The 25,500-nt window shown below is 39.0% G+C and overlaps 1 protein-coding gene across 5 annotated transcripts in view; it reads right to left on the bottom strand.

Annotated features, from left to right (window-relative positions):
* The window catches only part of cacng6a (calcium channel, voltage-dependent, gamma subunit 6a), a 45,051-nt gene that overhangs the window by 8,171 nt on the left and 11,380 nt on the right, over nt 1-25,500 (bottom strand). Inside the window, exons 1-4 of one of the 5 annotated variants that reach the window (XM_004569747.2) lie at nt 7,247-7,312; nt 3,289-3,880; nt 1,680-1,790; nt 1,334-1,442 (exon numbers count right to left, since the gene is read on the bottom strand). In XM_004569747.2, coding sequence (XP_004569804.1) covers nt 1,334-1,442; nt 1,680-1,790; nt 3,289-3,498 — 430 coding nt within the window. In that variant the 5' untranslated portion in view covers nt 3,499-3,880; nt 7,247-7,312. The other 4 variants (XM_076879183.1, XM_004569746.3, XM_004569750.5 and 1 more) reach the window with 4 other exon arrangements.

Raw genomic sequence — 25,500 nt, 5'->3', positions numbered from 1 at the left:
TACAGCGCAATAAAGCTGCCTCTTTTAGTTCACCCTTGTGTCCTGTGAGTGCTGCATTTGGGTCCTTCATCCTATCTGCCACACAGCACACCTTGACAAAATAGCTTTAACAATGTTTCCAAAGTTTTCCAACCCACAGTCTCATTTTGTTCTGCTGCTCCTGCACCTGAAACTGTAAGTTGTGAGATCAGTAGAACCTGATTAGGCTTGAGAACTGGTAGGGTATATGACAGCATAGAGTTGGAGCATTGGGTATTATTTTAGTCCATTGGTGTTGAGGCGCTGTTTTGGACATTTTGAAGCCTCAGCTGTGGGCTGTTTGAGCAAGAAGAGACCATATTTGCATTAGAGGTTTTCATTATCAGCTAATGATAGCAAGCTTGATTAGCAGGCTGCATCCATAAATTCTATAGGTGCAGCACACCGATAGACTAGAATTTTACTCACCAAAACTAAAGCACAAAATTCTTGAGTGTTCTAATTATTAGTTAATGGATCAACAGCACAAGTATGAAGGGATGGTCAAACTGAGTATATATGAGCCAAAGCTGTTTTCATACCAGGATGTAAACATGACTTTTATTGCTGTAAAGTTTGGCATTTTAAAATGGGATTCTGAGATCTGAAGTTTTTTGCAGTTCAATGTGACAGTTGTTTTGCTGCTTCGGTATACACTAGACAAGTCAGTCTATCACAAGGATTACATATACCACCACATACTCTTCCATCAAAACATATGATCAGTTTAGAATGACCTGTTTATCTAATGTGCATGCCTTTGGACTATAGGAAGAAAGTACAGCGAGAACATGCAGACTCCACGCAGACAGGCCCCAGCCAACCACTGCTGAACACTGCACCGCTCTCTCATCGTGGCAGAACAGCATTTGAAATCATTAAAACAGATATATTAAAACCCATGCAGTATGAACACAAGTTAAAATTCAAGTGTTTAGACACTCAAACAGAAGCCGGATATTGTTGTCCTTGTTCTGTTGTATCCCTTCACTTGACCCAAAAACAAAATGTGGACCATTTCACTCTGTAACAATGACTCAGTCAGTTACTCAGCCAGACTATTCAGCCTGCCAGCCATCAAACAGTGAGCCAAGCATCATTTGTCTAGCCAAAAAGTCAGGTAGACCACTCCTTCATTCTAACTCTCTCCCTCAAACTGAACTGTCCAACAAGCTCGACAGTTTGACAAACGTCCAGTCAGCTGATTGCTCCATCAATCATCTGTTCAAACCTCTTTTCATCAGACGGACTAGTCATCTATCATCCAAAAGTTAGACACACATCCACCCAACCAGTCAGTAATTTCACAAGTCACCTCCAGCCAGTTCAGCAGGTCCGCAGCTCTCTCTCTCTGGGTCAATATCAGACACCCACAGGGTCTTGGTGCAGCCCTTCCACAGCCCATAGTGGGCTGTCAGACAAGTCTGCAAAACAAAGACTGTTGATTTAAAATCAGGGGTAATATTTTTTGCCATCGATCACAGGGTTTTGCCCTTTGGACCAAACAGCCTTTCATTTCTAAAAGGAAATGACTGTTTAGTTGGTACTTTAGCCCGTACTACTTCTACCCTGGACAGATAATATCTAAGACACTCTGTCACATCTGTTTATCAGTGAAAACAGCAACATAGCTCATGAACAGAAAAAAGTCTGACTTTCACCTGATTGTTATAGAAACTCTTCGGCGGTGCCAGCTCCACCCAGAACTCAGTCCCGACCCCGAGGACTGTCAGGACTACACCAACAATGGCGACAAAGAATGCTAATTTGATCTGGTGACAAAACAAGAACAATTTAAGTTAACGTAAGGATTTTTTTTTTCATAAATGTACTGTCACTGGCGTGTGCTCAAGTCGTGAGGTGTAGTCAGTTACAGTGTCCCTTACACGCTGCCCTTTAGTCTCTAATTGTTAGCGTTCATTCCCAGATTATACAGTCTATTCCTATTTGGTAGGGACCCACACCTGCCAAAATCTAATACACAACAAAAGATAAACAGACTAACTAATGTGCCCCATTTATATCATATTTTATTCCATGCATTGTGCAAAAGTCTTGAAGTACCATTTCTTTATATTTTGCTTGGAAAATTGGAACTAGTTGCAATGATTATTGAAGCAATGCGGTATATAAGGCAAAACCAGACAGCTTGTACTCTTTTAGGCAACCTTTCTTTTCATTTCTTTTAGTAGTCTTCAGGAATATCCCTAGCCCCACTGCCTAAAATATAGGCCCAAACTATGACAGAGCTATTTCTTTTCTTTGTCATTATGCAAATGACCAGATGTTCATGCAAAGAATAGTGTAACTGCCACTGCCTCCAGTAAGAACACCATTAGATAAATTTACAGGTTATTGCTTATAAATAACTTTTGAATACCGTCAAATTCAATGTAGTGACAAAACGGGATGTAAACATCTTAAATAAATATGTTTAGATAAAACTAAATATACTGCATATATATGAGAGAGAGAGTATTTAATTGAAAGTTAAACAAGCAAGTTAATGAAATGAAATGAAGACATCACTTTCAGTTTGTCACATATTAATTTATTTCTAAATGTATTTTTAACAGTAGTTTTTAGGGCATTTTACTGAGGATGTGTTGATGAATTTGTTGATTTATTTCTGTAATTTAAATTTTGTCAGTTGTGATCCTCCATACCATCCAAACAATAAACGGCAGCATAGAAATAGGACTCCTACCCATCACTCCTACACACAGCACTACACAGAATCAAAATGGTGCTTTCAGAGGTGTCTGGCTGAGCTCAGTTACATAAAATTACTTAGATTATTTAGACTAAGTCTGTAAAGCACATAATGCTGACTTTTTTACTCATAAATCATATATGATTTGGTCACATATATGACTATAGTGACCAAACAAAGATATGTCCCATTCCCATTTTTTCTCACTGCCTGATGTTGTCAGATGAATGACAGACAGCAAGGCCAGAAAATTGTTCTAATAGTAAAATAATACAATTTTGAAATAGGAAAATTAATAGCTTTTCATAGTCACATACCTATTTGACACCTATAGATTGCATTTCAGTTTAATCTTTATCACCTTATTGTCAGATAACTGAAATTAATCTTTTCAAAACATGTATTTTCTAATATTCAGAGCCATTTTCTGATCCTGTGGTGTGTTCCCTGTACCTTGACTTCACTTAAGGCAGCTATTTGATTGGTTCTGTTACCTCCAGACTACGATCATGCATCCAGAAAATAAACATACATCTACACAATATAAAACCAGTTACCTTTCCCTCCTGGGCCTCACTCATGGCATGTCCTGTTGATGTTGTCCTGCGGCGCTTGTTCCCACCAAATGTACTGCGTCCACTCATCAGGCTGGCCAGACCCCCTGCACCCTGGGCTGGTCCTCCTGGTACAGGCCCGCCAGCCACTCCGGGGGTCCCTGGGCCTACAGTGCGGCCCTCCTCGTCAGTCACAAAAAACGTTGACCACATTTTGAGAAAATATAAAACTACCAAGGAAGCCGAGCAGGGTCCAGTCTGTGGTCTAACTCGATTTGGGCTTTTCTTCAATTCAAGATTAAGAGTAGAGCAAAAACAGAGGAAATGGCTAGTTAGGAATTGAAAGAAAAACTATTAAAATGTCCAGAATGGGACCAGAAACTAGACATACAACGTCTTTAGGAGGAAAAGGTGCCAATTATCCTTCTCTTGAAAAGAATGCTGAGGAAAAATGGTGGCTTGGATGACAGATACAAAACCGCTAAGTGAATCATCATGGAAAAAATAAACGATTACAGATTAAAGAAGATGTACTGAGAAGAGTATCTTCTGAACATCAGTAGAGGTAGGTCAGGAGAGTAAGAAAGGACACTTCCTAGAATGAAAAGAGGGAACAAAGAATTAAAATGTAAGAGCCATTAAATATGTTTATATCATCATAAAAGAGGCTTCACATACAGAATGTGCAAAACATGCAAGAGTCACAGAAATATTCAAAAGTGTCAGCTAGTCATTTTGCAAAAGGCTTTATTATATAAAATTTTATTTTAGTAACAGAAATCTGAATTCTCAAATATACATATACAAAGTCAATATAAACTAATTCTTATCTTTTTGGACATAAAAACCAAAAAGCATTAAATATGCAGAATTTAAAAAATGTTATTACAGGAAATGCAAATGTGTAATATCATGATCTGGCTCTTTGATTCATAAAAAACCCAGCAATTTAAATCAAATGATTACATCTAAAACCATTGTGAACTTCATCAGAGGTCCCAACTCATACAAAGACATATTACACAGGTCTGTAACAAAAAAACTCCATAGGATTTTTTGACTGTTTCTTATAGATGTTTACTATGGAACAGGATTAGGGCCACCGGGGGAAAAAAACAAAAAAAAAAACAAAAACGGGTGCATCGTTTTTTTTTTTGTTTGTTTGTTTGTTTTTTTCCAGAATTCTGAAAAAGAAAGTCAGAATTCAGAGAATTCTGACTTTAATCTTAGAATTCAGGCTTTTTTCTCTGAATTCTTTTTTTCTCAGAATTCAAACTTTTTTTCAGAATTCAGACTTTTTTCTCAGAAATCTGACTTTAATCTCAGAATTCGGGGGGTGGTAACATAACATTTACCAAAAATATCCCATGCAGCTGAATATTTTTTTCTTGAAGACCTGTTTTATTTGTGAGAAAGTATTGTATTATAAAACTAAATCCAGCTTTGACATTTCATTGTGACTGACCCATGGCTCAAGCAAGATGGTTATTTATGTCAGTGAACAATATAAAAGTCCATTATGAAGTCTCATTATCCGTATATCACCCAGGTGTAAATAATGTCAAACTCTCCAAAAATAGAAACTTTCATGAATGTCATTTGTTCAATCTTAAAAGTAAATGAACAGTTCACAAGACTCTAATTGGGCCATAAAAATGTCTATTCTGTTCTATTCCTGTGTGATCTGAGCCCACATGAAGCAGCTGTTCTGTAACAAAAGTCCACTGTAATTTGAGCCAAAAAAATGACTGCATTAAATAACCAGGATTCAGTGCTTTCATCAGTGCACTTAAAAAAAGGAAGAACACAATACTGGAGAGAGGTCGCAAATACTAGAAATCAGAAATAATTATCTGTGCCCTGTTCTCCATTTTTCATAAGGACACTAAGCCAATATAAAGGCACTTAGCATGGTGGTGTCAAAATCAATTATCTATTTTGAGATGTTGACAGCAAGCACATAGAGAAATAGTCAGCATAGTGAAATCTTAACCTGCTATCTATTCTGAGATACTTTGTGGTACCTCAGCGATACTCATCATGTTCAAGACACGACCAATTACCTATTCTGAGAAACTCTGTGATACGAAGTCACACAGACACATCGCCAGTGAACTCAGTCTTAAACCCTTTGTTTCTGGAGGGGGAATGACGCGGCTGCCCCGCTGAGTTCCACCCAGATGCGGTGACAACAGACACAACATGCAACCCTGTGTCTTGTTAGCAAAAATGAAAGCTGTTCCCTGGGGAGAAGACGCAATTTTACTTTCATATCAGCATCTACCTTGTGAATAAGATAACAAGTCACAGAGTGCAGGCTTAGAGACGTTTTCAGTCAGGTTTGTGAAACAGAGATAATAAGCCACAACAACACAGTAGAATATAAACATATGATCACATTAACAGACAAAATCCTCCACTTAATGCACATCTTCAAATTCTAAACCTTTACATATAATAATGCACTTCATTATAGTGATTTATCTCTGTTGATTGTGAAAGTGTCTTGCACAGTAAGTAGAGTTTTTTTAAACCTCTTATCGCAGGGCACAGAAGGATTTGAGCCTATCCCAACTGACATCGAGCACCCTGGACAGGGCGCCAACCATACGTATTTTCACCTTTGGCCAATTTAGTACCACTAATTAAACAGACGCATGCAAACTCCACAGCAAAAGCTGATCAGCAGGTTATGAACCAGAACCTTTTTGAGTGTCTTGGGGACATCATTAATGACACTGGCATTTACAAATGTTATAACAATTTTATAGTGATTTGACAGTGCAAATGTATTAACTGCAAAGCAATTTGTTCTAATAGTCAAATTAGGTTGTAAACATTAGGGGCTCTCTACATAGTGTGTGGCCTAGATTAGTAACAGAAAGCCACAACTCAGAAAAAGTAATTATATACTTGAAATAGCTCTGGTTAGCACACACATTTATCCAATGACAAACATGTTCAAACACTGTTAGCAGTTAAATTCAACATATCTTCTTATATAGCATCCGTGTTATCTGCACATTTACACTAAAGTGGAAAAGAAAATGCAAAAATAGTTTATAGTTTTTCTCAAATGGTTATCTTGCATTAATAGGTAACATTACTCTGGTGTTAAGATATTTTCTAACAAGATTAAATTTTTGTTTAAAAGCACTTTTGTGCCTGATTTATTCATGTTGCAGAACTGCAACTTTTCCCCCTAATTAAGTAAAACTAAAGTTAACTCTGCTCCTGAGAGGGCAAAGGACAGCAGCACTCTTTATAAAAAAAACCAAACATTTATTGCATTTTGTGGTATCATTTGTCTTTGTGCTGGCACTCCTATAATAACGCCTACATAACACTGTAAAAATGACATAACAATACACTGCAGGCAATTTGTCAAAAAAACAGTGGTGCAAAGTGGTCACTATGAGCTTCCATATCTAAAGCAACAGCAAACACAACCACAACAGCAAAACATCACTGACATATTTAACTGCTCGTAGCTGATTTCAAATATTTCTTATGTAAAGTGTCTGGGCACCTGTTTAAAAAAAAAAAAAATTAAAGTCTGCTATCCTTACTCATCAAAACCAATCAGGTCTCACCTTATAAGGTATCCAATATAACACGCTGGAAAAGCAGCAATGAAGCATGAGCAGGAAAGTCCAGCGTCAACCTTTAACAAGTTCACTCACTTTCTTAGTGAATCCAAAAATAAGCCAACATGGAACCCACACAAACACGCACACACAACAAACACCATAAACACTCTGTAAAGGCAACGTTTGAAGTTCAGCTTTATTCCCCCACCAGCCCAGCCCCCTTCACACAGTTCAGCAGCCAGAAATTATCATGCTGAAATTAGACACATTAGTCTCACTTTTTCACTCTTTAACACGTGCTGCACGCCTGCTTCACTGCGCTCGCCGCCATCTCACAAATATCACAACAATGACATTATCAAGTTGCTGACCTGGTTTTTGTGTGTGTGGTTCTGCTCGGAGTGACGGAGGGCGAGCTGAGGCCGGGAGAGGGAGTGATTGAGGGAGGGGAAAGTGAAAGGGTGAGGGGGGAGGGGAGGGGGAGTGTAGGTCAAAGTAGCTCAGTATTACGTCTGAGGGGGGGTAGATGGGGTAACATGTGCTCATGCTTGAAGGAGGAGGTGAAAAAGAGATGGCGCGTGTGCGTGTTTGTGTGTGTATGTGTGTGTGTCTGTGGTATTCAGTCACACTGTAGCTTCTGTAAGTGAATCTGTTTGTTTACGCTAACATGGACAGTTGCGTTGGACGGCTGTCTCAGCTTCAAAGTGTACTTGTGCGAAAATGAGCACACACATTCAGACCCATCCCCTTCACTGCATGTGTGTGTGTGTTCCTGTGTGTGTGTGCCTCCTCTTTCTATTTTTGCTGCCCACCTGTTAATGACACTAAATCCAACCCAGGGGAAAGGGCTGCAGCAGGGGGCTTGTGTCAGCTCCGCCCTGGCTGTGAGGTTCATGTCTGCGGCCACAGCTACGATCCCGCTGATTGAAGAGGGAATTGTAGATTCAACACCTCAAGTAACACTGCCGGTTAGCTGTCGGTTGGCTCGCATGATCGGATGTTAGACTGGTGAGACCGATTCCACCAGACAGTGAAAACTTGATAGCTTACTGCCAGCTGACAGCAGCAATGAGACACCTTATCCAGTTTGTTTGCTATAACCAATTTAAAGCATTTAGTACGTTAGTCTTTAAGGACTATTATGAAACTTAAAATGAACCCATCAAACATTTGGACACTCAGAAACACTGGTAGACCAAGAACTACTTAATATTGTCATTTTATGAATTAAAACAAAAAAGAAAAACAAAGAAAACATTCTGATTTCTGTGGAAGTAATGGAAAGTCTGCAGCATATTGCTTTGGATTCCATTTTATTCTCTTGAACGTCTAGATGGAAATACTGAGCAGAGAAGAAAGCAATTAAGTTTACCATGCAACAAATATACATTAATGTTATAAACCTGTTGTTTACATCATTAAAAATCTGAATCCAGTTATACTTGTCTATGGATCTTGTGCTTGTTCCTGTGCTGACATGATTAGTGCCTCTGTTTTGTCCTTCGGTACAGCTTTGTCCAGCCACTGGTAGGATTTCCGGATGCAAACCACTTTCTCTATTTGCCGGTGGTACATACTGTGCAGGGGTCCTTCCATGATGGTTCGTCCTCTCAGAAAGGAATTGGCAAGAATACCAGAGGAGCAAAGCAACAACTACTGGTAGACAGAGCAGTCACCCAAGACTGCAAGACCCGGCTCCCCAACCTGTGCACTGCCTGGATTGATTACAAGAAGGCCTACGACTCGATCCTGGACCCACACCTGGATCCTGGAATGCCTAGAACTATATAAGATCAACAGGACCCTAAGAGCCTTCATCAGGAACTCAATGGGGATGTGCTGAACAATACTAGAGGCCAACTTCAAGCCCATAGCACAAGTCACGATCAAGTATGGGATCTACCAAGGAGATGAGCTGTCCCCACTGTTGTTCTGCATAGGCCTGAACCCCCTCAGTGAGATCATCAACAAGACTGGCTACAAATACTGACTACGGAACGGAGCAGTTGTCAGCCGCCTCCGTGACATCAAGCTGTATGCCAAAAGTAAATGAGACACTGATTCACTGATCCACACCACCAGGATCTACAGCAGGGACATGGAATGTCGTTCAGATTGTAGAAGTGTAGTCGGATTGTAATGAAGAGAGGGTAGGTAGTCAGAACTGAGAGGATCGAACTACCAGAATGCAACTTTGAGACACTGAGGAAAGCTACAAGTACCTGGAGATCCCACAGCAAATGGGAACCATGAAGAGGCCGCTAGGAAAGCTGCAACCACCAAGTACTTGGAGAGGGTCAGGCAAATCCTGAAGAGTCAGCTGAACGATAAGATCAAGATCCAGGCTATCCCTGCCCGTGATCAGGTACCCTGCTGGGATAATAAGTTGGCCAAAGGAGGCGATAGAAGCCACTAACATCAAAACAAGGAAGCTCCTGACCATGCATGGTGGTTTCACCCCAAGTCCAGCACCCTGAGGCTGTATGCTAAGAGGATGGAAGGAGGCCAGGGACTAGTGAGTCTCAGCACCACAGTCCAGGATGGAACAACAAACATCCACGAATACATCAGAAAGATGGCCCCAACCGACCGTGTGCTCAGTGACTTTGTCTGGTTTCTGGACATGTTTCCTTTCCATATGAAACATTGTCTTACTGCTATTGGATTCATATGCTTTATTTGGTGTTGGTGTGAGTATTAGCATAGTTGTGCAAGAAATTGAAAAGCTTGACTAAAGCATTATTGCTCCTGACAGTCATCAAATCAAACAATCAAATTGATTGTTATTATTCACATTTCACTTACATGGGCTCTAAGTAGGACTCACAGAAACAGTGGTCAAACAAACCCTCCCTCCAAAAAACAATCCAGTAAGAAGGCATCTCCACAAACAAAGCAGTCTCTAAAACTAAGGTGATGTTGATGTTGTAACAAATACATGTTTGTGGGCTCTAGCTCACTGTGTCGCAGTGGTACAAGCAGTTTGTTTTCCAACTGTCTAATCAGAGGGTCAGTGAATGGCTGGTCCTCCAGCTGCCAGAGGGAGAGAATACTGCAGTCAGATGTGCCTGGCATTGTGATAAACTGTGTGTGAACAAGCAAGAAGGTTAGACACAGAGGCTGACAAAGATGGATGACTGAGTGTGAGGGAGAAAAAGAGAAGATCAAGTAAAAGAGGTAAGGAACTTGGAAGAAAAAGAAGAATCATAGAAAGATAAACAGAAGACATGACATGTCCAGACAGTTCACCTCACTGCTTAGGCAGAGCAGCCAAATTAAAATGCAAAGCATCCAAAGGTGGCTGATGGAGGCTCAGAGTTATGAACTGATCAGGTTTTAGCCACTAGAAATAGAAAGGTAAAAATCATGTTTCACTTGAAATTTGTTTTTCTAACTGAAGACGTTACAAATAAACATTGAATGCACACTGTAGATTCAATGGTTGAATCTATCTATTTATCTATCTATCTATAGGGTATAGAAGAAAAAGTTAGGACGACAACAAAAGGGAACAGATATTTTTTTAGGTAGCTCACTAAAGTCAAAGTCAAATTTATTTATATTTCACATTTCATACAAAAGCTGTTCAATGTGGTTTACGAAGACAAAAATAGAAAATATAATACTTACAATAAAATTTATTTTTCATGTAAAAGCTATGAAAAAGAAAAACATTTTTCAGCCCGATTTAAAATAACTAATAAATTTTACACACCGCAGGTGTGAGGGGAGTTTATTCAACAACTGAGACACATGAAAACACTAAATGCTGCCTCACTTTGTTTGGTTCTAGCCCAAGGAATATTAAGTATACCTGTTCCTGAGGACCTAAGTGGCCTAGATGCCTTATACAGTGGGGCAAAAAAGTATTTAGTCAGCCACCGATTGTGCAAGTTCCCCCACTTAAAATGATGACAGAGGTCAGTAATTTGCACCAGAGGTACACTTCAACTGTGAGAGACAGAATGTGAAAAAAAAATCCATGAATTCACATGGTAGGATTTGTAAAGAATTTATTCGTAAATCAGGGTGGAAAATAAGTATTTGGTCACCTCAAACAAGGAAAATCTCTGGCTCTCACAGACCTGTAACATCTTCTGTAAGAAGCTTTTCTGTCCCCCACTCGTTACCTGTATGAATGGCACCTGTTTGAACTCATCTGTATAAAAGACACCTGTCCACAGCCTCAAACAGTCAGACTCCAAACTCCGCCATGGCCAAGACCAAAGAGCTTTCGAAGGACACCAGGAAAAGTATTGTAGACCTGCACCAGACTGGGAAGAATGAATCTACAATAGGCAAGCAGCTTGGTGTGAAAAAATCAACTGTGGGAGCAATCATCAGAAAATGGAAGACATACAAGACCACTGATAATCTCCCTCGATCTGGGGCTCCACGCAAGATCTCATCCCGTGGGGTCAAAATGATCATGAGAACGGTGAGCAAAGATCCCAGAACCACACGGGGGGACCTGGTGAATGACCTGCAGAGAGCTGGGACCAAAGTAACAAAGGTCACCATCAGTAACACACTACAACGGCAGGGAATCAAATCCCGCAGTGCCAGACGTGTTCCGCTGCTGAAGCCAGTGCATGTCCAGGCCCGTCTGAAGTTTGCCAGAGAGCACATGGATGATACAGCAGAGGATTGGGAGAATGTCATGTGGTCAGATGAAACCAAAGTAGAACTTTTTGGTATAAACTCAACTCGTCGTGTTTGGAGGAAGAAGAATACTGAGTTGCATCCCAAGAACACCATACCTACTGTGAAGCATGGGGGTGGAAACATCATGCTATGGGGCTGTTTTTCTGCCAAGGGGACAGGACGACTGATCCGTGTTAAGGACAGAATGAATGGGGCCATGTATCGTGAGATTTTGAGCCAAAACCTCCTTCCATCAGTGAGAACTTTGAAGATGAAACGAGGCTGGGTCTTCCAACATGACAATGATCCAAAACACACCGCCCGGGCAACAAAGGAGTGGCTCCGTAAGAAGCATTTGAAAGTCCTGGAGTGGCCTAGCCAGTCTCCAGACCTCAACCCCATAGAAAATCTGTGGCGGGAGTTGAAAGTCCGTGTTGCTCGGCGACAGCCCCAAAACATCACTGCTCTCGAGAAGATCTGCATGGAGTAATGGGCCAAAATACCAGCTACTGTGTGTGCAAACCTGGTAAAGACCTATAGTAAACGTTTGACCTCTGTTATTGCCAACAAAGGTTATGTTACAAAGTATTGAGTTGTATTTTTGTTATTGACCAAATACTTATTTTCCACCCTGATTTATGAATAAATTCTTTACAAATCCTACCATGTGGATTCATGGATTTTTTTTTTCACATTCTGTCTCTCACAGTTGAAGTGTACCTCTGGTGCAAATTACTGACCTCTGTCATCATTTTAAGTGGGGGAACTTGCACAATCGGTGGCTGACTAAATACTTTTTTGCCCCACTGTAGCTCTCAAGTAGGTCAGTAATATATTTAGGCCCAAGACCACTGAATGCTTTATAAACCATTAGCAGAATTTTAAAATCAATCCTTTTACATACATGCAATCAATGCAACGATTTCAAAATCGGTGTAATATGATCCATTTTCCTGGTGCTGGTCAGGACCCAGCAGCAGCATTTTGAATAAGCTGCAGCTAATAAATTGATTTGTTTTTAGTAAGACCAGTAAAATACATTACAATAATCTGGACTACTGAAAATAAGTGCATGATTAAGCTTTTCAGTGTCTTTCTTGGCCACAAGACCCTTAATTTTTGCAATATTTTTAAAGCAGTAATAGGCTGAGTTTTTTGATTACTTTGAGTTAGAGAGGTAAAGATATGAGGTCCATCTCAGTCCATGCGTCCATGTGCATGCAGGTTTCTCCCACACTCTACAGAGGGCAGTGACTTGTGACATCACTAAACATTAGCTTGGGTTGTCTTAAAGGGACACCACACAATTGTAACTGTTACAGGTCCCAGAACAGAACCCTGAGGGACGCCACACATAACCTTTATTCGGTCAGAATTATAGAATGATACAAAAATAATTCAAATGTGTCACATAAGATTTAAACCAATTAAGCACAGTTCCTGAGAGTCCCACCCATTTCTCTAACCTATCAAACAGTGTGTTGTGATCAGCCATATCCAATGCAGCAGTGAGGTCAAGCAATACTAAGACTGTAACTTTTGCTGCATCACTATTGAGCTGAATATCATTTAAGACTTTGATAAGAGCGGTCTCAGTGCTGTGATATGGTCAAAATCCAGATTGAAAAGCACTGAGAAGATTGTTCTGAGTGAGAATAAAAAGAATGTGCTTGAAAACAAAGTTCCTAAATAGCTATGCCAAAAATGTTAAATTAGATATGGGCCAATAATTACTAATTACTGAGGCATCCAATTAGGATTTTTTTAAAAATAAATAAATAAATAAAATAGGTTCAATTACTGCAGTTTTCAGGGCCCTGATTGAAGAAATATATTAACTATCTGCAATAGTTCTGCAGATAGTTAGCTACACAATTAAAAAGGTTTTGTTTTGTTTTTTAACTGGTGGACAATATATCTAAAGAGCAAATTGTGGACTGTTGAACTATTTGTGTCAAAGATACAAAGTCTAAATGTTTTAAATTTCTTAAATTGTTAATAAAATAAAGGGGCACAGGTGTTATTACTATATCGCCAGAAATTGAGACACCAGCACGGACGTTGTTAATATTGTTATCGATGATCTTTGAAAAAAAAGGTCTTTCTTGCTCATTTCAACTTTTGATTATATATCTGAAGACTTTGTTCATAATTATTGTAATGAATCTGCAATATATTCACCGTGTCTGCACTCCCTTTTCTGAGTTCTAACCATTAAATCATTCCTCCAAGGTGAGCTTTCCCTCTACAGATAATTATGGTCTTAATCGGAGTAATAGCATCCATAACAGTCAAAGCATGAAGGTTAAAGCCATTTAACCAAGGTCATCAAGAGAATCCAAAAGCAAAGATGATGGTGGTGTGTAAGCCTAAATAAGCTGTGGACAGGTATCATCATTGATACAGCATTTTTTAAATTATTTTAAATTCACCTTTACCAGTAGTAATACAGACTACTGGTAAAGGTGACACAATAATGATCTGAAAAAGCTGTGTCACTGAGCACAACATCTAATACATTTAAACCTTTACAGACAACTAGATCCAATATATGACCCTTGTTATGCTCTGGATATGTCACATGTTGAGAGCATGTGACATATCCAGAATATGTCACATGCTCTCCAAAATATGTAACAATTCTCCAAAATATTCTCCAAAATATGTAACAATTCATTAACAAATCAGTTTTTTGCATAATCTAAATGAATATTAAATATTACAATCTCGCATCAAAACAACACAATCAAAATGAATACGAATAGAAGGTTAGAGAACTCACTAAATAATACTGCTTTGTTTCCTCACTTGACTTTTTTATTCTACCATTTCTTTAAATTGGAAAAGGTGACTGCACAGCAAACTTTAGAGAGTTCAGCTGGAATGACAGAAGACTCAGAGCTTTGTTCAAGGACAGTGGATACTCAGCATTAAGGGAAAGGAGATATTACTTATTCATTTTCTTCTCCCAGTTCACCCAGCCAATCATGAGATATGTTTCCGTGACCTTCTGGTGCAGTGCTACCAGCTTATTAGCATAATATTAGTTTTAAATAACAGTACTTGATGAAATAAATGTAGTCATGTATTATTAAAGGAAACCTGCATGCGTATATGTCCCGTGTGCAGTAGTGACCTCAACCAAAAGGTGGCAGTACCTGGCAGAGAGGTATATAGGGAGAGAAGGGTGAAGGGTGTGAAACTAAGCTGCTCTGATCCTTAAGGCATGCAGAGAGTTAGGACCCTGAAGCGTGAACTTGTGTACTGCAGTGAGGTCTAATGAGATTACACCAACACGATGGGAGAAGAGGATACATCAGGGTGCGTGAACCACTGAGGGTGAGCCTGTCCAAGTTCATGTTTACTAATCGAGTATCTCGAACACTGTTATTCTGGTTCATTTACTGGTTCCTGGGTCATTTAACCCTGCGTCTTGAGTTTTAATATATTTTGATGTTTGGTTTATGTTTAAGTTCATTAGCTTATCTAAGTTCATTACTATTTTTCCTATGTTGACTTGTTATAGTTAATTGTTTATTAGATTCTGCTTGTGTCTTCAACCTCTGTGTTTAAGTCTCCCTCGCCCTTCATATGTTTCATGTTTGCCTGTCTTATGTTTCCTGTTTTATTTTGAAGAGGTCTGGTGTCCCATGTTCATTGTGTTTAGTTCCACTTCCCCTGTGGCGTCATTATGTTCATTCTAATCAGCTGTGTTTCCACTTCCCCTGATCACCTCCTGTGTTTTTTCAGTCATTTGTTGGCTGATCTTCTGTTATCTTGACTTTTTCCTATCCTTGCATTGTTTCCAGGGTTTTTAATTCATGCCAGGTCTCCATGTCAGATTTCTATGTTCATGTTCCATGGTTAGCTGTAGTTTACCCAGTTTAGGTTGAGTTTTCGCCCCTGCCCTTTGTTTGTATTATTTTTGACAGCCTTAATAAATGGCTTGGTTTTTGTTTCACCAAGTTTTGTCTCTTCACCTTCCTGCACTTGGGTCCACCTTCTCACTCCCACGCAGTCAGCTTCTCTGCCAGACTGTGACAGATGATTTGGGCTTGTTTTGCTGTCACAGAACCGGCACACCTTACAGTCGATTATCAACATATTCTAGTCAAACTTGAGGCTGTCATTCAAACAGCGAAAGCTCAACTGACTTTCAATCATGCAGCAGGGAAACTGAACTGCAGCCACAGACACTTAAAAGCCTAACATATCCTTAGTTCTCTTCCTTCTTTGTGTCTCTGCTGTTATTTGAATTTTCTTTTGTCTCCTGCTGTGTCTCTCATTGTTTGTTTCTTTTATTTTGGTAATCACTTTCTTTTTGCATCTAGTCGCTTTGCTGACTTTATTCTGTCTCACGCTCCTGTGATTGTCAGTTCCTCCCTATGAGATCCCCATGTGTTTATATTTAGTCTTGTGTCTCCTTTGTCAGTTGGTTTGTTAACTTCTCCTTGCTTACCCCTTTGTGACTCTGAAAAGTTTGAGTGTAGGTTTTGATTCTTGTTAGTTTCTTCTTCTGTTTGCCTTTTTGTTGGACGCATCCTGGATCTTCCCCGCTGTGCTTTTAGTTGCTGTTCTTTCACTTGTAACGTCACTAAAAATATTTTGTGTTCGCCAATCGAGCTTTCTTGTCGTTCTTCACATGAGTCTTCATGTGATCCACAGTGACATATCTTTTTAAGACAGAGAAGAAACATTTGGTACTGGCGTTAGTCATTGTCCTCCACGTTTGTTTAGGGCAATGTAACTGATATAGACAGTTACATTTAAAGTAATGAGAGAGTTTGGAATCAGCTCAACTGTATCTACAACGCTGGCTCCAGGAACGCAGTACTAAATTAAGTCTTGGCCAAAATATCTCACTGGCATTGAGATATTTGAACGGGATTCCTGTATATGTAGCCAATCTGCATATTTCCACAGTGAAGGAAGTGTTGTGTCTGATGGCTGCTCTACTGAATCTGGATTCTCAGGCTTCTGTGTTTGTGTGTTCTTTTAACAGCCACTGCCTCAACAAAGAAATGGGCAAAGATATGAAGATATGAAAATTCTTATTTTGAAGAAACAAATGAACATGATGGATCTAATCAAGACCAACCTTCTCCATAATCTTCCTCTCCCTTTAAGTCTCATAGCCCAAATGCAAATGAAGGCAGGCAAAACTAAGTACTATACACATCCTATTTTCTTTGTTCTTCAGTTTCTCTGTGACCTTGTGGTTTATCTGTGCACTGTCTCCATCATCAGCTCTCTTTCACTTTCAGTTGTTATTGTCCAAATGACAATTAGACATAATCATCCATGCGTCATTGGTGACCTGCATGTCACAGTGCAAATCATGATTTTAACGCACTCTTCCTCTTACTTGATGATGTTTTCCAGTTATTATGGCAGAACTATACTCAAACAAAAGGAAGCTCTTTCATTGGTCATGGCATTCAGACACTGACCTTTCTAAAGATACGCTGAGCAGAGTTTTAAAGATGTCGCACATTCTTACCGCGTTCTTTGTTTCATCTCTTTATGCTGCATACGAGCATTTCAAAGCCTTGGGATAAAAAAAGGATTTGGCCAGTAATTCTTATTGGAGCTTTTCCTTCCCTATGTCCTGGATGCTCCCTTTCCCACAAGTACCTACTTTTTAACTCCCTAGACCAGAATGTGGTCCAGTAGAGACAGAGCCCTTAGTGCTGCTGAGCCTATTGTCTGGGACAGACTCCCCTCTAATCTCCAACATCATATCTGAGCATTTTCAAAGAGCACGTGAAATGTCATCTATGCACTAAGGCCTTGTTGCACAGCATGCACAGCAACCCTGGATTCCTTGAAAAGTGCTATAAGTCTGAGTTATTATTACTAGTATTGTTATTATTATTAAGGACCCCATGATTGCCACAATACACATTTGGTCCACTCTACTGAGTGATCCTTATTTAAGGGAAACAGTTTACTGTCTCCCAGCCTTCTCAACTTGATGGTACTGCAAATGTCATCTGACAGCTTCTTTTTTATCTTGTCACAATTCCTACAGCTGCTAAATGTTTTTGTCACTTAAACATAAACACACACCAGTCAGCCACATTATTCAAAGTAGTGAGAACTTAAGTGATGATCTCACTTACAGCGAATTCATGTGGATGTTAATTTGACACATACAGCACACCGAAACCAAACGACTAAGCAAACACTCCACAGTAGAAATGGCACTGGAAGCTGTTTCCTGCAGCAGGACATTGTATCCTGCTAAAGTAGAAGTTCGGGCTGGAAAACTAAGTTTCCTCCTGAAATACTTCAAATTGCTTACTCATTTACATAATGTGCCTGTATTCCTGTTAAATATTTAGAAATTAATGGTAAATGGACTGATTCTTATATAGAACTTTTCTACTCTCCTGGAGTACTCAAAACGCTCTATACCACATGCACACCCAATCTCACAAGCACTTTCTCTATACTTATCGCTGTCTAACTACATTTACACATTCATACTCCAATGGATGCATCAGAGAGCAACTTGGGGTTAGTATCTTGCCCAAGGATACTTGACATGCAGGCTGGAGGAGCCAGGGATCGAACTACCAACCTTCCAATTAGTAGGTGGCCTGCTCTACTTCCTGAGCTACAGCCACCTGTACCCCTAAATTAAACCACTACATACTCCATAATATGGCTCACACCTCAAAAGTACAGCTAAATATTGTTTTGTTTTGTTTTTTCAGCTAAATTACCAGAAGAGTAAAGTATAATTATATTTAACTGTAATTATTTATTTGGTCCTGTAAACTTGATTTTATTGTAGTGCACCTACCTTAAAGTGTATGTATGTTTAATATAATTAATATAATTAAGTCATTTCAAATCAGTTTACATTTATGCACAGCCTTAATACACTTAGTCACAATTTCGCTTATGCAATAAGACTTAAAGTTAGACTCTAGCTATGTGCAACTATAGCCAGTAGCTGCCTGCTAAACCTCAGCTCCACCTAATCCAGTGGTTCCCAAAGTGGGGCGCAGAGCCATTGTGGGGGCCGGGGTATGAATAAAAACAAAAAGAATGCTTGGACACTGCTAGCATAATGGACAGGTCTTTGACGGGGCTCCCACACAAACGCAAAGCAGAAGATGAAGCATCGACAAATATGCTTCCAAACCAACTTCCTTCCAGGCCAAAGACTAGAAAATATGGTGAAGCATATCTTCAAGTGCCAAGGTAGGTAACCCTGACAGAATTTGTTTCCCCTGCATCGGGAGCAGTGCTGGGCTCTCCAAATCACAGACAAACAGTATCCCACATTCTTGATGTTTAGTTCACAAACACTTTTTTTCAATGTATTAATAGCAGTGTTGAATATTCTTACACAGTAAAAAAAAACTTTTACTTTTACTAATTTACTTTTATTTGTTTATTTGTTTACAAAAGGTTTGAGGTGTGGAATAAACTGCAATGTAATTTCAAAAAAAAAATATGGGTGTGTGTGTGGTTGTAGGATGTGTTTGTGCAGGGAGGGGGGGGATTTTCTTGTAAAACAAAGGGGGGGCTAGCAAAAAAAGTTTGAACACAACCTCTCGCTGTCTGTGTCTATGATTCAGCTTTCTAACCAATATGGTCACTTTTGGTTAAAAGTTAAAGTCTGCTATCTCATAGCTTAATACAGATTTATTCCCTCACATATCTTCCTCTCACCTATCTAAAAGCTGATGTTTTAGGGGTTACGTTAGGCCATTTGTTCGGAAATGGCACTGCAAGCTCTCGAACTGTCAATCAAATGTTTTATCAGATTGCAAAGTTTTCTAATCCACACTTTGCACAGAAATATTCAAATTTATTCATAGTTTCATTCCTGTGTGGTTGCGTTTAATACGTACTTATCTCATTCTGAAAACTATTATGTGTCTGTCAGTCCTACACTGACTGAAATGCTTTTACCACATGAAGAGCTTTGTTTCATTCTGGCATGAATGCATTTGGGAGTAAAATAATATTCTGACATCCGTCACTCAACAGCAGTAGAAAGAGAGCGAGAAAAGACAGTTGGCATGAAAAAATAGTGTAATTTTTCAAGATAGGCACTCAGCTAGTTTAATTATTTGTGATCCTACACAGTCCTACTCAGAGAATTTATCATCTCCAAGGGTGATTTGCATGTGCTTACAGAAAAGAGCTATCTTAGTTAAAACTAGTGAATGTACGTAGTGGCATTTGTCAGTGGATGCAGATTACAATATCAAGAGAAAGAGAGCGAAATAAATCAATTTACCTCAAACTTATGTCGTATATGGACTGTAATTGCGGTAATTCGTGCACAGTAATTGCAGTATCAATAATATTAATAATAATATTAACACTATCTGCTCCATTAAGGGGCATCTATATAGAAAGTCGATGAAAACTGGCAACTGCCTCAGCAGGCAGAAAACGTGCTGATAGGGAGCTCCTAAGTCAAACTTTTATCAACCTCCAGAAGTGATTGAACTATCAGTGATTGTGCAGGATACTGTTTACTGATTTATAATGGCCACTAAATAAACTAAAGGGTTTCCTAGACAACCAGAACATTCAACATTCACTAGCAACTAACTATCAGCAACAGAGCAATCGTCTGTGGATTCCCCTTTAAAGCTCTTCAGTGGTGGTTGTGGTTGTAGTCAGGAGTTCTGAGTATGCCAAAAACTGCAGTTCCTTTAACAGCAACCTGGTTCCAAACTGGGGTTGACCCACCCTAATTGTTTGTGTTGTCAAGTCGATATTGTATGTGTGCAGCTGCACTACTCATTGGGATATTTATGGGTCTGATGTAAATACTGTGTCTCAACAGGAGAAGCAACTGTCTCCTTACCGGTTCTAATTGTGTCCGCCTTCCATATCTTTTATCATAAGCTTATCTTAAAAAGTATTAGTTCACTTCCTTTTTTTTGTTGCATATATTTCACATTTACAGGTTTTAGATGATTGAATAATTTTTAATATACAAAGATAACTCAAGTAAGTACTAAAAGCAATTTATAAACATGATATTTATTTATAATCACCTCTGTTAATCCTTGATATTTCTAATTGAGTGATTTGTATATATTAGTGTTATTTCTTAAGTTTGTAAACTCTGTAACATATTGTATTGTTTAGTCTGTTACTGTTACTGTCTTGGAGCAACTGTAACCCACATAATTTCCTTAGGGATTAATAAAGTATTCTGATTCTGATTTACTGATGGAAGAGGGCTATCCAAACCTGCCTGGCCCTGTGTGAGAAAGTAATGACCAGTTTTGTCTTCAGTTTCTGTCACTGGGATCTCTTCTTTTACCTCAGAACAAGAAAAAAGAAAAAAAAAGCAGAAGTTGGGGATGATTTAGACTTGATGTCAGATATGGAGATAAAAACAAGTGATTCTACAATATTGCAATTTACTGAAAAATGGTAAAAGATGGAACCATTAAGATTAAAAATTGAAATGTAATTGAAAATCTTTAGGTTGAATCACAGGATTTAAACCTGCAGCGGTGAGGAAATGAGCCAAGGTGCAGTTTTGCATTGAAAGAGGCTTTCTAGACCCTGACTTAAAAGATTTGCACCATTTAAAGCCTGTTAAGATGGTAATTAAGAGTCAGTTTGTTGTGGTTGAAGTTAATAACATTTGGGTATTATAAACTTAGACGATTACTTACACTTTCAAACATGACATGTTTAGGCATATTTTAACAGGTTTGTTTCTGTTTTTGTCATTGTTGTGATTATTATGTTGCATCTGAAAAATATATCAACTTACACAAATAAAGAAAACAAATAAATAAATCAGATTTAACAGATACTTATATATAATATATTTAAGTATCTTCATGAAAAGCCTAGAACTTGACTGATTCAAGTCAGTGTCATTTGTTATTAGAGCAAAATTGTTTAATGTTTTATAACAATGAGAATTTTAACTATATGTTTGGGTTATTATTTATTTATTTATTTATTGTTGTGTATTTGTTTGCTTGTTTCTATAGTTGGAACAAATCATATATGACCTAATCTGAAGGTTACAATAATAACATTTAAGCAGTTGTTGGCTGTCTCTGTGTCTGTGATGCCATAACCAGAATAACAGGAGTCAGGGCAGGGAAAAAGACCTGGATTTAGATTGCCTGACTGCGAGTGGGTCAGCTTGAAACAGGCTTATGAAACATGCTTATAGGCTGAGGAACAGTCCAGACCTGCAGGTAAGCTGTCAACCTTACTGGTGTGATCTCAACATGACTCGTGGACGACATCACAGTTTTAAACAGAGCTGTAAACATGAATCAACATAAAAAAGAATGATATGTTAATTTCTCCAACATTTTCACAGGAATTCTGGGATAAAGAAGCTGCTCACCAAAGTACACTGAAGGTGACAAAGTTAGGTAATGAGTTCTATGTTATGAGCTGATTTTTAAAACTTTAGGTTATATTATTTCTAAAAATGGACTCAACGCTCGTCCACAAATCTGAAACTAGGAAAAGCAGAAAACATGAGAAACTAGAAAGAAATATTTTGTCTAAAAATAAAAATCAATTATTGGATTTCACATAAATGATTTTGTTTTGTTTAATGGAATGATGCCTTAAGACAAGCTTTTTTCATGTTTAATGATTGATTTTGTCCTACAGAGTACATTTACAGACAAGTGACTACATGACATCATAGACTGGTATATTCAGTCTCCAGAATTCAGTCCAACAGAAAAACTGTGGTGGGGGCTGAAGCTTCAAGTTTTTTAAGTGACAGCCAAGAAACGTAAAGGATTTAGAGAGTTTCTATCAAAAGGAGCGGGTCAAAGTCTGAGACGTGCCCAAACCTGATGACCAGCTACAAGAAACACCTTACTGCTGTACTGACCAACATTTTGCCAATGTTGTAGTTCAGGGGGTTGGGAAGCTCATCTTGTAACCGGAAGGTTGCTGGTTTGATCCCCAGCTCTGTCTGTCTTGGTCGTTGTGTCCTTGGGCAAGACACTTCACCTACCCCCTACTGGTGATGGCCAGAGGGATGCTTACTTTTGGATAAAATACTTGTTTCACTCAATTACATGCAAATCGATTTCCAACGTTTATGTACTGTGTTTCTATTTGTTTCTCAATTTTTGCTTGATATTCTGTCTCCCCGCATTCAAATGAAACTACCATAAAAATGAGTGATTATTGATAATGTGTAAGCTTGCTGAAAATAAATAAATAAATGTTTTTTTCCCCTACAGAGCTTATTCTCACTGATTTTGGGTGGTCTTTTCACGTTGGATTACATTATACACTTATTTATGTAAACATCTGTAATGTAATTGTTGAACATTTGATAAACAGATACAATTCTAACATTTAAAACATTTATATAAAAAGATTTAGCCCCTTAATACAGCGTGTCAGGTATTAGGGATCAGAAACGGTGGGATCAAATACTTTGTTGTAGCTTTTATATTGAGCTTAGGAAGAGAAAAAACATCTTTATTATAGCCTCGGCTGTTTTACAGCCTTGGAACCCATCATCTATCTTCTGATGGAGACAAAGGTCAGTGTTTTCATAATTCTGGTGCAGCCGCTCGCTATACAGGCCAAGATTTTTCTTCTGTGCAGCAGTTTAACAATGCAGATACCGGTAAATTAATTTAAAGAAACAACTGGAATTTTAATGGTGTTCAGACTGTGACCTGTTTTTGGAATTATATTTTGGCCATGGGATTTCTTCTAAAAAGCACCTGGCCTCTGGCATCAACAGTCTTGTCCCTTGCCTACATTATTATGTATGTTCATATGCCGATATCAGTGCACAGAGATCGCCTGATGCAAAACCGAGCTGGTTACAATATTAGTGGTGATGCTTATTAAAAAGTGTTCATCACTGGGTTAAAGGAGCCTCTGAGAATGCAACAGAAAGAAAGATCTGCCTTTTGAGCTAACATTAAGCAGCATCGCTCAAAATCATACCCGGAGAAATCCACCAAAGAAGCACAGAAAGCTTCTCTACACCCACATGCAGGTTCAGAAAATAGACCAGAATACAATGCAGACACAAGAACTGTTACAGTTTGTCCTCACTTTTTTTTTCCTAGACTCACTTAACTTTCACACTTTTGTTCTTACTACCACTACCACTCTCCACCTACATCTGCAAGTACACAGTGAGCTCTCACTACAGGTCGTCAATATGATCTAACATTAACATATTAATACTTTATTCTTTTGTCAGAGCCTGTAACTACACTCTATTTCTATGGGTTATTCCCCAAACAATGTTATAAGTCATGGTTAATTCAAATCAGGTAGTTTTGAAAGCCACACTGCATTTTTTACAGTTGGTCTGTCTTTAATTTTGTGCTTTTCAGCACAGCTTTATTCAGTCTTCCTGTGCTTTTAAAGGAACTTTGTGTTTTTCTTTATTATTAATCTGTGGTCCAGTGTCATCATCACGCTAGAAAGCAAGTTCAGCACAGTTAGACTTTCTCTGCATTAGCTTAAACCTAAATCCTAAAACCCCTGTGAGAGATAATAGAGTCACAGTAGAAATGGCCAACCTTCCTTATCTGGTCCGGGCTCTACGCTTCACATTCTGTGCATGCTCACATAAATGGTGGCTTTGACATGTCATTTGGCTTCCTCAGTGCAAGATGACCTCTCCAGGGTGACAACTTTAGTCAGAGCCATTGTCAGACAAACAGCTGAAAAAGCCATATGAAGAACACGCTGTAAATATATAACGATTAAAGTCAACACAGGTGCTGCGAACAGGGTAAGAGAGCAGTGGTGGTAGAAAACCATTAATCGTGTGAATTCCATTCATCCACACTTTTTCCACAGCACTGACCTCCACCATCCCCACCACCTCCACCAACTCTTCTGGGTAGACACCAAGGCATTCGTAGCATGTCCCAGGTCTGCCCCAGAAACTCATCCTGAGCCGTTTGTGGATGTGAAGGAGCAGCAGCTCTATTCTGAGCCCCTGCTGAATATCCTCAACTCTCCACTCGCTTACAACGAGTAGTCTCCAGATTCACCAGTTCACGCGTTCACCAGTTCATTCCCAAAGATATTTCTCCAGCTCTTGTGAATTTATATTAGTATATTTCTAACAAGGCAGCTGGACCTTAAAGCAACTGAACTTTCAACTTTATACATTTGATCATTACAGGTTATTCAGTGTTTCCTCACTATATGAAACTCATAACATTATAAAGCATAAATCATATTTATACATTTAAATCTGAAAGACTGCAAATTCCTCTGACTATGAAATAAAAGTGCTGCTGTAGCTTCACTGTACAGCTTCACTCGGCTGTATTTTACACAGGCAACAAGCTGTGCAAGTACAAATCCCTTCACACGTAGAACATGTCCTCCTGACATGAATCACTCGAGATGTGGCAGTTCCAGCAAATTTTAACCTCTGTCCTCCAAACATAACGTGCTCCAGGTTATGTGTTCAACTTAGCTCATCATGGTGATCCAGCCAGGCACAAGGGTAAAAACAGAGCCACCTTCAAAACATTGCCTTTGGACTCAACATTCCTGGCTTATTAATATTTCTTCATGGTACAGCCCTCAGACTGCCTGCGGCCATGATGACAACAACAGCTCCTACTGTATCCTTCTGCTTTGATCCTCCATTGTTTTGTATGCAGTGCAGCTACAGTTTTCTAAGGATAGCTTGGAGCACTTGTGTTACCTTTAAGAGGGTAAATGGGCAATGACAGGCCGCCTGTATTAGAGGTGAGGTAACTGTGTCCTAGACACATGGATTTTTTTTGAAAACATCTACAAAACTGCTCAATAACGTGACTTAGTTTGTTGTTGTTGAGTACACTAATGACACCCTTAGGAGCCCTGAGAACCAGCCAGTCAAGGCGTGTAGGACTTTATCTGTCTGAATCGTTACTGATCTTCTGTAGCACTAAATATTGTACACGGTTGGGCGTGGTTGCGATTTGTGTGAGCTGAGTGAAAGCTATTGGCTCAACAACCAAAT

This window comes from Maylandia zebra, linkage group LG22 (genome assembly GCF_041146795.1).
Source record: "Maylandia zebra isolate NMK-2024a linkage group LG22, Mzebra_GT3a, whole genome shotgun sequence".
Lineage (NCBI taxonomy): Eukaryota > Metazoa > Chordata > Actinopteri > Cichliformes > Cichlidae > Maylandia > Maylandia zebra.
The sequence above is the reverse complement of the archived record's forward strand: the minus strand, read 5'-3'. Positions and strand labels throughout refer to the sequence as shown.